Here is a 15,583-nt window from a genome sequence, read left to right as displayed (position 1 = left end):
CTCTCCAGACCGGTCTGAGAATAGATCAGCCTTTTAACTCTTAAACTACCAACTGGGGCCATTTTTCATCCCAGGGGCATATTTTTGTCATAACAGCCCAAAGTTTGTTTATTAAATTCTTCAAATGTTTTATGACTTTGTCAATCAACTTGTTCTTAACAAATCTAAATAATTGTTTAGTGTTTCTGTATCAATATGGACTATTTAAAAATGTAAGTCATTTGGGATAATTTTGACCTTGTCACGACTTCCGCCGAAGTTGGTCCTTCTCCTTGTTCGGGCGGCGTTTGGCGGTCGATGTCACCGACTTTCTAGCCATCGCCGATCCACTTTTCATTTTCCATTTGTTTTGTCTTTGTTTTCTACACACCTGGTTTCTATTCTCCAATTACATGTTCATTATTTAACCCTCTGTTTCCCCCATGTTTGTGTGCATGTTTGTATATAATGTTCAGGTCATTACTTGTTGGCTGGTACTGTTTGCCAGGTTCATTTTCACGCCCGTTATTTACGAGTGACAGGTAATTTCACGCACCTTTAATATTTGTTTTATACTGGTGCTGTTTGTGGAATAAATTACCTTGTACACTCATCTCTAGTCTCCTGCGCCTGATTCCATGCACCAGTTATTCACAGCCTGACAGAAACATGCACCACAAATGGAGTCAGCAGGAGCAGTTACCCCGGTACTAGGGGTTGAGGAGCGCATCCAGCAGCATGAGGCGATACTGCAGCTCGGCACCGCCATGGATTGCGTCCTACAGACGATGGAGCGCTGGGAGAGAAGAGGAGTTCCTCCAGAGCCTCCCCCAGCACCACCAAAGACACCACTGATCACCCTTCCTTCACCCGGTTCCAGTGGGATTCGGCTCTCCCTTCAGAGGGAGTACGATGGGAAGGCAGCGGGATGTCAGGGTTTCCTATTCCGACTGGAGCTCTACCTGGTGACCGTGCACCCGGCTCCTTGGGGGCGCGAGAGCGTGTCCGCCCTCGTCTCCTGTCTCTCAGGGAAAGCCCTGGATTGGGCCAATGCCGTATGGGAGGAAGGAGGAGCGGTGCTGGACCAATTCAAGGATTTGAACATCTTGTGCACCTGAGGCAGGGGACGAGGAGCGCACAGGAGTTCGCATTGGACTTCCGGACCCTGGCCACCGGCGCGGGGTGGAACGACAGGGCCCTGATCTTTCACTACCGTTGTAGTTTGTGTGAGGACGTCCGTCGGGAGTTGGCTTGTAGGGACACAACTCTGACCTTCGACCAGCTGGTGGACATGTCCATAAAGTTGGATAACCTGCTGGCTACCCGCGGACGTCCAGATCGGGGTCTGACGATTCCATCCCCCAGCACCACCGCTGTGACGCCCCTGGAGCTGGGAGGGGCTGCAATTAGGGCGCCTGAAGGAGGGGCCAATCCATGCACCATCTGTGACCGTAGAGGGCACACTGCCGGTCGGTGCTGGGGAGGTTCCTCTAGGAGTCGAGGCAGCAGGCAGGGCACTCTCGTGCCACCCCAGGTGAGTCGGTACCAGGCTCCCTGTTGCTCACATGTTTTTGTTTATTCATTTTCCTGAGTTTTCCCCTCATTCCCAGCATCAGGCGCGCATAGATTCAGGCACAGCTGGGAATTTTATTGACAGATCATTTGCCCATTGTTTAGGGATCCCCATTGTTCCTGTGGATATGCCTTTCCCTGTGCATGCCCTGCATAGTCGACCATTAGGGTCAGGGCTAATTAGGGAGGCCACCACTCCACTGGGCATGGTTAAGCAGGAGGATCACAAGGAGAGAATCAGTCTCTTCCTTATTGATTCTCCTGTGTTTCCTGTGGTGCTGGGCCTACCCTGGTTGGCCTGTCATGACCCCACTATTTCGTGGCCACAGAGAGCTCTCACAGGGTGGGTCACGAAAGTGCTCGGGGAGGTGTTTAGAGGTTTCCGTCGGTGCTACTACGGTGGAAAGTCCAGACCAGGTCTCCACCGTGCGCATCCCCTCTGAATATGCCAATTTGCTCTCACCATCTGAAAGAAGAAGGCGACTCAATTACCACCCCATCGACGAGGCGATTGTGCGATAAATCTCCTGGTAGACGCAGCACTTCCCAGGAGTCACGTGTATCCCCTGTCGCAAGAGGAGACTGCGGCTATGGAAACATATGTATCCGAATCCCTGGGGCAGAGATACATTCGGCCCTCCACTTCACCTGCCTCCTCGAGTTTCTTTTTTGTGAATAAAAAGGATGGAGGTCTGCGCCCGTGTGTTGACTATCAAGGTCTAAACCAGATTACTGTGAGGTACAGTTACCCACTGCCTCTCATCCCAGTGTGACAGAGTCAATGCACGGGGCGCTACTTCACAAAATTGGATCTCAGGAGCGCTTATAACCTGGTGCGTATCCGGGAGGGGGACACGTGGAAGACGGCATTTAGTACCACCTCAGGGCACTATGAGTACCTCGTCATGCCGTACGGGTTGATGAATGCTCCATCAGTCTTCCAGGCCTTTGTAGACGAGATTTTCCAGGACCTGCACAGGCAGGGTGTAGTGGTGTATATCGACAACATTCTGATATACTCAGCTACACGCGCCGAGCATGTGTCCTTGGTGCGCAAGGTGCTTAGTCGACTGTTGGAGCATGACCTGTACGTCAAGGCTGAGAAATGCCTGTTTTGTCAACAGTCTGTCTCCTTCCTAGGGTACCGCATTTCCACGTCAGGGGTGGAGATGGAGAGTGACCGCATTTCAGCCGTGCGTAATGGGCCGACTCCCACCACAGTAAAGGAAGTGCAGCGGTTTTTAGGGTTTGCCAATTACTACCGGAGGTTTATCTGGGGTTTTGGTCAGGTGGCGGCTCCCATTACCTCACTGCTGAAGGGGGGCCCGGTGCGCTTGCAGTGGTCGACTGAGGCAGACAGGGCTTTTGGTCACCTGAAGGCTCTGTTTACCTTGGCTCCCATGCTGGCTCATCCGGATCCCTCTTTGGCATTCATAGTGGAGGTGGACGCATCCGAGGCTGGGATAGGAGCCGTGCTCTCTCAACGCTCGGGTACGCCACCAAAGCTCCGCTCCTGTGCCTTCTTTTCGAAGAAGCTCAGCCCGGTGGAGCGAAACTATGACGTGGGTGACCGGGAGCTGTTGGCTGTCATCACAAGGCCTTGAAGGCATGGAGACATTGGCTTGAGGGGGCTAAACACCCTTTTCTCATCTGGACCGACCACCGCAATCTGGAGTACATCTGGGCGGCGAGGAGACTGAAACCTTGCCAGGCAAGGTGGGCCATGTTCTTTATCCGTTTTGTCTTCACCCTGTCCTACAGACCAGGTTCCCAGAACGCTAAGGCAGACACACTGTCCCAAATGTATGACACAGAGGAGCGGCCCATGGATCCCACTCCCATACTCATGGCCTCTTGCCTGGTGGCACCGGTGGTGTGGGAGCTGGATGAGGACATTGAGCGGGCGTTACGTACAGAGCCCACTCCCCCCCAATGTCCAGCTGGGTGTCTGTACGTTTTGTCAGCTGTCCGCGACCGTTTGATCTATTGGGCCCATACGTCACCCTCCTCTGGTCATCCGGGCATCAGTCGGACAGTGCGCTGTCTTAGTGGGAAGTACTGGTGGTCCACTTTAGCTAAGGACTTGAGGGTTTATGTCTCCTCCTGCTCGGTGTGCGCCCAGTGCAAGGCCCCTAGGCACTTGCCCAGAGGGAGGTTACAACCCTTACCCGTTCCACAACGGCCGTGGTTGCACCTGCCGGTGGATTTCATAACCGATCTTCCTCCATCACAGGGTAACACCACGATCCTGGTCATTGTGGATCAGTTTTCTAAGTTCTGTCGTCTCCTCCCTTTGCCCAGTCTCCCTACGGCCCTACAGACTGCGGAGGCCCTGTTTACACACGTCTTCCTGCACTACGGGGTGCCGGAGGACATAGTATCTGATCGAGGTCCCCAGTTCACGTCAAGGGTCTGGAAGGCGTTCATGGAACGTCTGGGGGTCTCAGTCAGCCTTACCTCGGGTTTTCACCCCTAGAGTAACGGGCAGGTGGAGAGAGTGAATCAGGATGTGGGTAGGTTTCTGTCGCGACTTCCGCCGAAGTCGGTCCCTCTCCTTGTTCGGGGCGGCGTTCGGCGGTTTTCTAGACATCGCCGATCCACTTTTCATTTTCCATTTGTTATGTATTTTTCTACACACCTGGTTTCTATTCCCCAATTACATGTTCAGTTTCCACCATGTTTGTGTGTGTGTTTGTATATAATGTTCAGGTCATTACTTGTTGGCTGGTATTGTTTGCCGGGTTCGTTATTACACCTGTTATTTACAAGTGACCGGTAATTTCCTGCACCTTTAGTATTTGTTTTATACTGGTGCTGTTTGTGGAATCAATTACCTTGTACACTCATCTCTGCTCTCCTGCGCCTGATTCCATGCACCAGTTACCTACAGCCTGACAGACCTCAGCCAAAAACATATACTTCTGCCTATAGTAATTGGATAAATATGACCTTTATTTGAATCTAGGTTTCTCTGGAGACATAATAACAAGTTATCCACACCACCAGAGGGTGGAGGGGGACCTGTATCAGTGATTTCGACCAGATAGACAGATCATCTGCAGAGCTCCCCATGTACTCTCCTAAGATGTCACTTTTCTACACCACGCATCATATGACCGTGTTCAAAACCACAATTACCTTATTTTTTATATAAAACATTTGCCAAAGGTATATAAGATCTGGCAATGGTATCAATACTTGATAGAACTGAAATACAGAACTCAGATAGGCTCTGAATCTAGTTATCTGGTTATAACTAGGTAAGACCACATACATGCTTAGTTGTTGTCAAAACAGCTGATAAAAGTCTGTCAGTGGTATGAATACTTGGTAAAACTATAATACAGAAACCAGCTGCCCTCTAAATGTACACATAGTGTTGTATTGGTGTGTACTCTCCGAAAAATACTTATTCTACTGAAAATGTGATATAAATTGCAGAATTCCTATAATATCCACCAATATTCTATATGTGCAACTTGGAAGTATATTTTGGTGCTATATACTTTGGTTTGTAGTGACTTAGATGTGGGCATGCTTTTTGCAATCGTTTTGGTCATTGTCTCTCAGAATCACTTTTTGAAGTGAATTGAATCCTTTTTGTCAATAAAATGTTTTATATTTCAAATGTTGTTGTACTGCCCCTTTAAAATATGATAATTTTGACCACATAAATACTACACAATTAATATTTACTTAAAAATTCAGAAACTAAATGATACTATAATTAAATTACGGTAAATTTGCTTTTTAGTGCTAATGTGGATTGTACTTGTGGAAAAAGCTGCACATTCTATAAAGGAAAAATGCATATATATGTTTGACAGAACATGCTGATTAACTGTAATTTTGCTAAAATAACGTCTATTCTGGTCATCTTTTATTTCAGATATTTCAGATGATTGATGCTTTTTCCAATAGTTTCTTCTTGGGGTCAAAATGACCCCAGTTGGTAAATGATGTCTGTCAAATATTATGTTGGTAGCTTGAGAATTAAACGAGCAGACATGCAATCTATCTATGAAAAGAAATGTGGCCACGGAAATTAAATGAAAATTCCAGTCTTGTCTGCAATTTATGTGAACATACACTACGTACTGTAGAACCTAAAAGGGTTCTTTGGCTGTCCCGATATGAGAACGCTTTGAAGAACCCTTTTTGGTTCCAGGTAGAACCCTTTTAGGATCCACATAGAACTGTTTCCACAGAGGGAAAACACCCTTGCTGACTTGTTTTCGTCCTAACCAACTCACTTTTCAGTCTGTTAGGCCTTCTTTAATTTCCACCTTTCTATGAATAGAAAATGTATTTTTCCTTCCATAGCTGTCCTTTTCTTGTCGGCTAGGTTCTCTGTTCACTTGGAGCTCACAGTACATCCTCAATCTCCTTTACACAGCTAAAGCCAAACCACCCCTGTCTAACTTGATCACAACACTGTCCAGCTCATACCCACCTACCGTACACCTCTCAAGAGCAGTAAACCCCTTGTGAAATCTGTGAATGCCTGGAATGAGGACAGTATAGAATCACAAGGGATGTTTTCTGTGTCCAGACTGGGACATTTTGCACAAATTAGACATGCACAAGTCAGCAGAGGATGTCACAGACTACATCATTTCTGTGTTGACTCTGATACCCCAAAAGACAAAAGGCAGACCCAAACAGCACACATCTTATTCATACTGTACACACATGAATACACTAGCAGTAATCCTGAAAACTATATTGTCAAGTTTTCTGATGATACCACTGTCTTTTGTCTGATGTATAAAGATGCTGATACTACCGTGTACAGGTCAGAAATTCAAAGGTTTGTCAAGTGGTGTGATGAGCACCATCTTATCCTCAATGTAAAGAAAACAGAGGAGATGGTGTTTGACCCCAAATCTGTTGTCAACCACGTGCCTGTGATTGTCCACAATGCTAACATAGCATAGCTTAGTTCATACAGGTAGCTGGGTGGACACATGGACAATGTACTGAACTGGAAGGTCCAAGTAGTGTTTGCTGCAGAGTGCAACAACGTCTCTATTTCCTAAGTAGACTCAGGGTTTTGGGATTTGACCAGAAAATAATGCTCCGGAGTAAAACGTACTCTGGCAATAGAGATTTTTAGAGTTGTGTCAATTTAGTGTTGATATTTAACTCTGCTTCATTGGGTTTCACTCTGTACAGTATTAATTCAAAATACTTATTTTTAATCTCTGCAGTGTTGTTCAGTATTCTAGAGTTAATTATTTAGAGTAATGTTTGCTCTCAATACAATCGCAAGAGTTAATTCAACTCCTATGTAGTCAAACAACACTATTTTGGGGTTTATATGGTTCCATTTGAGGTATAAGGGTGTAAAGTCTCATTTGCATATTTCTTCATGTGTCACATTATGGTGTCTTGCAATGTGACATCCAATCTCTAGTGGTATCAATTTCAGAGGGAGGATGTCCAGAAATGTTACATCACCTACAACTTACATTCAAAATCTATGTCAGAGCAAGGCAGAGTGTAATGTTGCTAGAGACGACCTACATCATGTATTCTGAAACAGCCTTCTCAGTAACGGTTGCCATAAAGTCAAACACTTAGAGATTAGTTTAGGAAAATGCATGTTACATATCATTGAGTAGCATCAGATCAGAACCAATCAATGTACACGCAAAAACACATATTGAAACAAAACATTTGTAAAAAAAAAAAAAGAAAAGATCGACCTGCAACAGAGCATGCTGAGAAATATGACATCTGTAGATACTCCGTAGTTTTAACTCCCTGTCTCTGGTTACTCTTAAAGGAGTTCAAAATATACAGTCCCAATTAACTCCTTCATGGGCACTAACTCCAGGGAACGTAACACTCTGTTGAGGGTTAAGATAACTTCAGTAGAGTAAATGTAATTCTACATTTCATCTCTTCTTGATTTACTGTGCAGGTCTACTTCTACATTGCGGATTGAAGCTATTGGCCCAAAACCCTACTTAAAAGTGTAATTTTGTGAGTGGGTGGTTTCTGAAATGTGAACAGAGTTACAGGCCAGATTGTCCAATCCCAAATCAGAATTCTCCGCTAAAAGCTAATATTTGTTCATTAAATGGTCCTAAATGTTTTGAGTGACGACGGATATTTCGGTCAAGAGGTACTGAAAGATATATTTAAAAAGGTTTGCTTTACCACTAATGAACACAGCGCAAAGATGTTGAGACAACCAGGAAAGAGCCAAGTGGAAATGCGGCTGGTTAATGTGAGTGGTGCTCTGAGGCAGACCAAGCCAGGGAAGATATCTATAATTGCATACATTAGTCTCTCTACGCCCCGTTGCTACTGAAAGGCCCACTATTGCTCCAACAACCACTTATCTGTCCTGGTTTCTTAAGTAAAGAGATCAGAGTACATTGGACGGGCAGACTGGATAAACAGACTGAAGAACATGCAGCAGGGGTATTTGAGCCGTAGAGCCTTCAGCAGGCCAAGTTGGTGACATTGATGTGTAGCAACCTGATGCTCTTTAGCTACACCCGTTTGTCATTGCGCTTAGCATATTTTCTGGATCGGTGACATTCACATGTTTTTACACATTCAAACATCCAACCTGGATCTAACAATAATGCAGTTATTGTTGGTCTCTGTTCCTTGTAAGGCTGTTGGTCTTCACCGCCCATGGTGTCCTAGACTGCTACAGTGTGTCCTACAGAGAGAGAGAGAGAGAGAGCATGGGAGACTCCTGTCTCTTCCTGGTAATGGTTTCTTATATTGGCTTTGACCAGAAAAGTGCAGGATAAAATGAAACCACAGTCTCCTTTTAAACTAGGCTCCAGTGAAGATGGGAGGCAAGGAAGGAGTGAAGGAAAAGGACAGAACGAGGGAGGAGAGAAGTGTGTTCCAGGAACACCCTGACCCCCCCTCTCCACACACACCATCAACACGTTCATCTCTCCTCATCTAACCCCACCCCCTCCACATATTTTCTCCCTTTTAAATAAAATCTACAATGATGTTCCCGGTCTCTCTTTTTTTTCCTTACTTGGATCAAAATGATAATCTGACACATTATTGCCTCTGTCTTTCATTCTCCTGCTCCTCTTCTCCAGGGCACAGTATTGTCATTAGCACATTGAATAATAACAATCCTCTCCTGCTGTACAGTATCAGACTCAGCTCTGTTCTCCTCAGGGTGCTAGTGTTGCTAAAGCGCGATGAGCCAAGTAAAGCCCAACCCTCCCCTAACCTGGACGATGCTGGGCCAATTGTGCGTCGCCCAATGGTACTCCCGATCACGGCCGATTGTGACACAGCCTGGGAACGAACCCGGGTTTGTCGTGACGCCTCTAGCATTGCCTTAGGCCCTGCTGACTGTTTCATTCTCATCCATTTGATTATATTGCATTACGTTGATCTTAGGCCTAGTCATTCATTGTTTATGTGAATCTACAGCAGAGAGACTCCAAATTCCAGTGTGTTTCTGACCTGGAGAGAACACACACACACGGAAAAGAAAAGGCCCTGCTGTAGATATGTTTGGCCCATTAGGACGGAGTGTCTTCATGGTGTGCCCACTACTGCTAAGGTGTCTGGTGACGTGCAGCACACTCTGCTCTGTTACTCAACGTAATGAACGTAACATTGCTTTAAAAAGTTCAGACAATCCTGGATGACAAACAACTTTAGTTATAGTAGTTTGGATTGTGTGAGAATCCATAAACAATATACACTACTGTACTCATATTGTAGGTTTTATATCACAATATTGAAAAAAATAAGTTTAAAGAAGTCCTGCTAATATAGCTGGCTGAATGGTAATTGGGCTGAAAAGTCACAAAGCTGTGAGTCAGTCCATTGGGTTCACATTTTTACTAAGTCACAATTCCAAACATAACATCGGCATGATTGACAAATCAAAACACCAAAAAGAAACTAAAATCACAGAAAACTATTTGAAAAATATTTCTAAATGATTGAGGATAAAACTCGTACAGAGCGGGGAGAGTAGAGGAGTATCCCATTTGAAGACGAGGGGTAACATGAGATGGTGAGGACCCAGCCCAAACACAGAAAAACACCTCAACGCTCATCCTTCCTCCCTCATCATCCTCACTCTCACTAGCATCCCTTGGCATTCATCACACACTGAATCTGCACCCCACTTGGTCATCTCCTCAATTTCTCTGGAACACTTTTGACCTTTTCTATGGCTCCCCCATGTGGTGATTTATGAGAGGTGCAGGACTCCAGATGACAGCAATGGGAACAGACTGAGGCAGGATCGGAATTTACACACAGAAACAGTAAGCAGCCTCAAACGATAAAGGGAGAGGAAAGATAGCAGGCAGAAAGGCAATAGAGAGAGGTCCATTGGAACTGTATTGTCTTCTACAGAGAATATCCATTTAATCTTTTAAGGGAAATAAACTTCACTCAGTTCCAATGTTGCTATGCTGCACAGACACTGTGCCCCAGCACTCATCCACTGAGCGTTACATCATCCGGATTATCGTCATGTATCATCCTATAAAAAGGCTCTCCAGAAATCCATTAGAGGTCAGTAGATCCCTGACAATGTATCTCCGCAGCAGCATTCACATCCTCGCGTAACTTTCTTCTGCCTCTTCACAGTTCAGACAGAACAGCAGTAAGCCTCTCCTGGTAACATCCCTCTCGCAGTGCAGAGTCCCTCGTCAGCTCCTCTTACAGTATAAAGGGAGAGTCTGACCTTGACCCTTAGCAGAGGTCAGAGACGTAGTCAAAGTCTTTGAAGCAGTCCTGGTCCTTGCGGGAGAGGGTGCGGCGTTCGCGGGGCGGCGTGAGGGCGGGGGTCTCGGCGGTGAACTCCTCGTCAAAGTTGCTGACGTCCTCCCTCCCCCTGATGTTGGGGACGAACGGGGGCGGGAGCCGCCTCTGCAGCAGCGCTTCCCAGTCCACACCCTGAGAGGGCGAACAGAGAGACCGGATTGGTTCATAGAATCCAGGTGAATTAAATCATCTATGCAACTGAAAACAGCAACCCATGACGTTACAGTACCACATAGAGTTGGAGCAGATGCTGGAACTATTTAACAGGCTCACTGATTACATAGCAAGAGTTTAATCAGTGGTTTATAAGGAATGTTAACTAATGACATGTGTGTCTGTGTTTGAGGGAGAGAGAAAGAGAGCGAGAGAGACTCACCCTAAAGAAAGGCTGTTTCTTGACATCATCAGCATCTTTCTCACCAGAGCCGAGGCGCCGCTCCGGGTTCCTCCTCAACAACTGGCAACAGAAAACAACAAACACCTCAACCCAGACATAACAACTCACAGACCAATCACCAGCTAGCAACACACACAGATGGCTAACAACAGAAAAAACATCAGAAACACTTTCACAGAAAACCCACTGAAACTAGAAGCAAAATGGCTCCACCTTTACAGTGACCAAACTGACCATGTCAATCAATGTGATTCTCTCTTGCTCCACTGGTGATTGGTGGGATGTGAATGTTGTGGGAGGAGCTTACCCGTCTCATGATGCCGATGGCCTCTGTGGAGAGGAAGCGAGGGTAGCGCACCTCGTCATTCACTATGCTGTCAAACACCTCCTCTTCATCATCACCTGGGAATGGAGACTGACACACACATAGACCACACTGTCACACTCGCAGTCACGCTCACAGCCACACTGTCACGCTCACAGCCACTCATTTAACCTATTATGGCGCCCCGGTGATGTGGCCGGGAATGCCACTGTTTAGCGTGTAAGCCACACCCCACAACCAGTATTTTTAGGCTGCAGTGCCAAGCCCCACACCTGAAGCCACTCAGCTTCGTTAGGCTGCAATACACCTGGGGCATATAAGGTGCAAGTTCAGTTCAGCATGAGAAGAGGAGCTACTGGCTGAATGCTGCAGGCTGAGCATTACAGACATTTGGGAAAAGCTCCTGGCTGGATGCCGAAGGCTGAGCTCTATAGACATTTGTTTGAAGCACATGGACATTGTGAAGCTGGGTAGCAGCCCAGCTAGTTTTAAGTTCAGTGTAACTAAGTTCAGTTAAGCCCTGTGTGGGAGAGTGTTTTCAGTTACAGTTTGAGAACTATCTTTATGACCCTTTTATCTTGAATAAATATGCTGCCTTGGCTTAAGTTGTGCCTCTGTGTGTTGGACTTCTGTCATTGTTACTCATCATTGCCAGCCAACCAGCCACGCCTAGTGAGTTGTTACACTATATTAATTTATGTAACATATGGCTCAAACACACATCACTTTATGTAATATAGACTAAAGTGCTGTATTACCATAACGACTTAAAGTATAAATTACTTTAAAGGTGAGGGCTTAACTCATTAAAGGGATTCTCCGGTACTTTTGTGTACTTTTTAGCCAGTAGTTCTGAAAGTGGGCCCTGAAATTTCCTCTCTCTCGCTCTGCTGTTGGTGCATCATGTGCATCTTGTGCATCTGTCACTCATATGGCGAGGGGCTGAAGCTCATTGGTTGAACTCGAATTGCTAGGGGGCTGGACCACTTGAGGGAAAATGGTGCAGCACAGCTTCGTGTCTAATTGAGGTAAGACAGTAATTCTCCTAATTAATGATGTATGAACTACACATTGACACATCCAGCCCAAAGCGGGAGGTTTAAAAAATACTTTAGTAGTCGCCAAAGTTCCAGAGAATATCTAAATAATAAGGCTAGATATGTATGGAGTCATATTTATATAATTCTCTGAAGAGGTTTTTAGAGTCAAGTCTCTTACCTCTCCAACCAGCATCTCATACACCAGTACTCCTAGGCCCCACCAGTCCACTGCCCTGGTGTAGGAGGTGTCTGTCAGAACCTCTGGAGCAAGGAACTCAGGAGTACCACAGAACGTACTGGTCCTGTCCCCATAGCCCATACCTGGGGAAGTAGAGAGAGATCAGGAATGAGACGAAGGGAAGAAAAGAGAAGCAGTGAGAGAGAGGTTGTTGTGAGAGAAAAACGGAGAGAGGAAGGAGAGCGAGAGAAACACAAACTGAGTCACAAATATAGAAAAACATGAGCTCATTAGCAAAAAGAGGCCTCAATAAAAAAGACTCAAAAGTACTCCAAACTACAACCGCTATGACCTTGCATCCTTACAGAGCTCTGGAGACATGATGAATAAGTTATAGAGAACATACCCTCTTTGCAGAGCCCGAAGTCTGCGATCTTCACATAGCCCTGTGTATCCAGCAACAAGTTATCGAGTTTAAGGTCCCTGAGGAGGAGGGATGAAGACTAATTCAAAATTGATGGGTACTCTGAGGATGAAGGGGTAGGAGGATGAGAGGGTCATGTGTTCTATGTTTCATGTCTACCCAGAGTACTCACCGGTACACAATCTTATGGTCATGAAGAAACTGCAGGCCCAAAACCACACAGGCTGCGTAGAACCTGCAGGACAGACAGACAGACACGCGCACACACAAATAGTCAAGACACACACACACACACACACACACACACACACACCAGTAACAGCAGACCGTGGATGGATATGAGTACGCATACAGTGTACAACCATATGAACACAAATATACATTTCTCAAAGCATGCCTGCTCCTCCCCCATGTTCCGTTACACATTCAGTAGAACACAGAAATACACAGCGGTACCCACACGGCTCGGGGCTCTGTAAAGACGTCTGCGTGGATGTGCATCATGAGGTCACCCCCAGCCGTGTACTCCATGACGAAGCACACGTGTTCTGGGGTCTGGAAACATGCAAACAGGTTGACCAGGAAGGGATGGTGGGAGCTGTTCACCGTCTCAAAAATACGCTTCTCACACATCAGACTGAGGAGAGGGAGAGAGGAGAGAGAGAGGAGAGGGAGAGAGGGGAGAGGAGAGAGGAGAGAGGAGAGAGGAGAGAGGAGAGGGAGAGAGGAGAGGGAGAGAGGAGAGGGAGAGAGGAGAGAGAGAGAGGAGAGAAAGAGGGAGAGGAGAGAAGAGAGAGGAGAAAGGAGAGAGGAGAGGGAGAGAGGAGAAAGGAGAGGGAGAGAGGAGAGAGGGGAGAGGGAGAGAGGAGAAAGGAGAGGGAGAGAGGAGAGGGAGAGAGGAGAGAGGGGAGAGAGAGAGGAGAGGGAGAGAGGAGAGAGGAGAAAGGAGAGGGAGAGAGGAGAGAGGAGAGGAGAGAGGAGAGAATGATAGAAGACAACAGGAAAGAAAGAACTGTCTGTCAAGTACAGTATGTAAACACACAGTTAACTTGTACAGTGTATATTTTCGCCATGGTTTGTTGCTGATCAGTTTTGTGTTGACAATTTTGTGGCACACTGTATATAAAACTAGACAAGTCATTTCACCATGATGGAGGTCATATATATTGTCAGACAGAGGCATGATATAGTTGGCCTGTGTTCTGTCTTGGCCTGTGTTGCACTCTAGTGTAGATCCATACCTGTCCACTTCGTCCCGCGCCACAATGTCTCCCTTCTTCAGGGCTTTGATAGCGTACACACTGCCTGTCCTCTTGTACTCCGACAACAACACCTGGAAAACACCAGTGGTTCATGTGAATCTCGACCTGAATCCTCTGGATGGAGAACTTCCAAACAAAGGGAGGATATTTCAAATGTGAGGACACATACTTTGCCAAAGTGTCCCCTGCCCAGCACAGCGATCAGCTTGAAGTCCTGCAGACACAGAGGGCCTTTGCTCTGTCTAATACCAGGACACAAAGAAAATAATCATCATCACAATCACTGAAATAGCCTTTACTTTACCATCTTGAATGGTCATCTGTTAGCTGAAGAAACAGGATGCAGTATTATCTGGTGTTTTGTGTCTACCTAGCACTTCTATAGAGAGCATGTTGCTGTGATATATGTCTCTGTGGCTACAGTAACGTGTTGTGGAGGAGGTCAGGTCATGTGGCCATATTGTGAGTGGGCGTGTTTCTCCAGCATCATGCTGTGGGGGCCATATTGTGAGAGGATGTACTCAGGTGTGAGTGTGAGGACACACTGTGCCAACTCTGCATGGTGCTGTACCTGCGCAAGGAACTCGTGGATAGGGTTCTGGTTGGCCGCCCTTGGGCGAGGTCTGGAGGGGACAAGGGCTCGATCACAGGCTGTTCCTGAGTGTAAGAGAAAAAGAGAGACAGAGATAGAAAGATAGAAAGAGGAGAGAGGGATAGATAGAGAGAATGAGGAAGAAGGTGAGAGAGGGAGAAGGAAAAACAGACAGACAGGGCAACAGTAATTCTGTCCCTCATCATTATTAGTAGCCAGTTTCCTGCTGGCTGGCTGGCTGCTCAATCCCCTCTCCTCTCTTCCTCGTTCCCTCGTTACTGTTAATTAGTTCTCTAAAAACACCAGAGTAACTAATCCAGTAATCCCTCAGCCCCACTGACCATACCATCTGTTACCAAGGCCCTCCCTTCCTCCGCATCTCTCTCCCTCTCCCTCCCTCACTCCCTCTGTCCCTCTCCCTCCCTCTGTCCCTCTCCCTCCCTCACTCCCTCGGTCCCTCTCTCTCTGTCCTCTCGTGCCAATCATGTTTTACACACTGGGAATCTAACACAGATTGGGCTTTGATCTAATTAAAGCTCCCTCGATCCAATTTGGTCTAATTAGTGTGGATTTCTCCCTTTCCCCTCTTATTGTTACCTCTCTCCTCTCCTTCCTCCCAGGCCCTGCTCTGTCTCGTTCCAGATTCATCCTAGTTTAATAGTCCAATATGACTGAACCACTGTTGTCTAGTCAAAGGCTTTCTGGAGGGAATGGCCAAAGGGAATGTGATACTACAGAGATGGCTATCAGATGATTATCACTCCATTGCCGCACCCTCCCTCCAATCCCTCCCTACCCCATCCTCCCATCCCTCATCCCTCTCTTCATCCCTCCCTTCTCTTCTTCTCACCAGGTGGGGTGTGTCAACAACGTCTCTCCTGATCTCAGGTCTCAGAGGAGAGTCGCTCTCCAGAGTCAGCTTCTCCACTGAGATCTCCCTACGACACACACAGAAACACCAGTCAACAGTTTCCCATGTACAGTATATGCTGTGCTTGCTGTCTGAAGCATTAAAGAGGTATGAGAAAGGCTA

General features: G+C 46.5%; 1 protein-coding gene across 4 annotated transcripts in view; it reads right to left on the bottom strand.

The window, feature by feature from the left end:
* Window positions 1-9,189: 9,189 nt before the first annotated feature.
* Window positions 9,190-15,583, bottom strand: part of LOC115110586 (serine/threonine-protein kinase N1-like) — a 42,686-nt gene continuing 36,292 nt past the window's right edge. For all 4 annotated transcript variants that reach the window (XM_029636374.2, XM_029636375.2, XM_029636372.2 and 1 more), the window contains exons 13-23: window positions 15,401-15,488; window positions 14,530-14,615; window positions 14,128-14,200; window positions 13,938-14,029; window positions 13,157-13,333; window positions 12,869-12,931; window positions 12,679-12,755; window positions 12,273-12,415; window positions 11,037-11,144; window positions 10,709-10,789; window positions 9,190-10,464 (exon numbers count right to left, since the gene is read on the bottom strand). In XM_029636374.2, coding sequence (XP_029492234.1) covers window positions 10,261-10,464; window positions 10,709-10,789; window positions 11,037-11,144; window positions 12,273-12,415; window positions 12,679-12,755; window positions 12,869-12,931; window positions 13,157-13,333; window positions 13,938-14,029; window positions 14,128-14,200; window positions 14,530-14,615; window positions 15,401-15,488 — 1,192 coding nt within the window. In that variant the 3' untranslated portion in view covers window positions 9,190-10,260. The remainder of the gene's footprint in view (window positions 10,465-10,708; window positions 10,790-11,036; window positions 11,145-12,272; window positions 12,416-12,678; window positions 12,756-12,868; window positions 12,932-13,156; window positions 13,334-13,937; window positions 14,030-14,127; window positions 14,201-14,529; window positions 14,616-15,400; window positions 15,489-15,583) is intronic.

The sequence above is a fragment of the Oncorhynchus nerka genome, linkage group LG21, assembly GCF_034236695.1.
Source record: "Oncorhynchus nerka isolate Pitt River linkage group LG21, Oner_Uvic_2.0, whole genome shotgun sequence".
Lineage (NCBI taxonomy): Eukaryota > Metazoa > Chordata > Actinopteri > Salmoniformes > Salmonidae > Oncorhynchus > Oncorhynchus nerka.
Note: the sequence above shows the minus strand (reverse complement) of the source record. Positions and strands in the feature narration are given on the sequence as shown.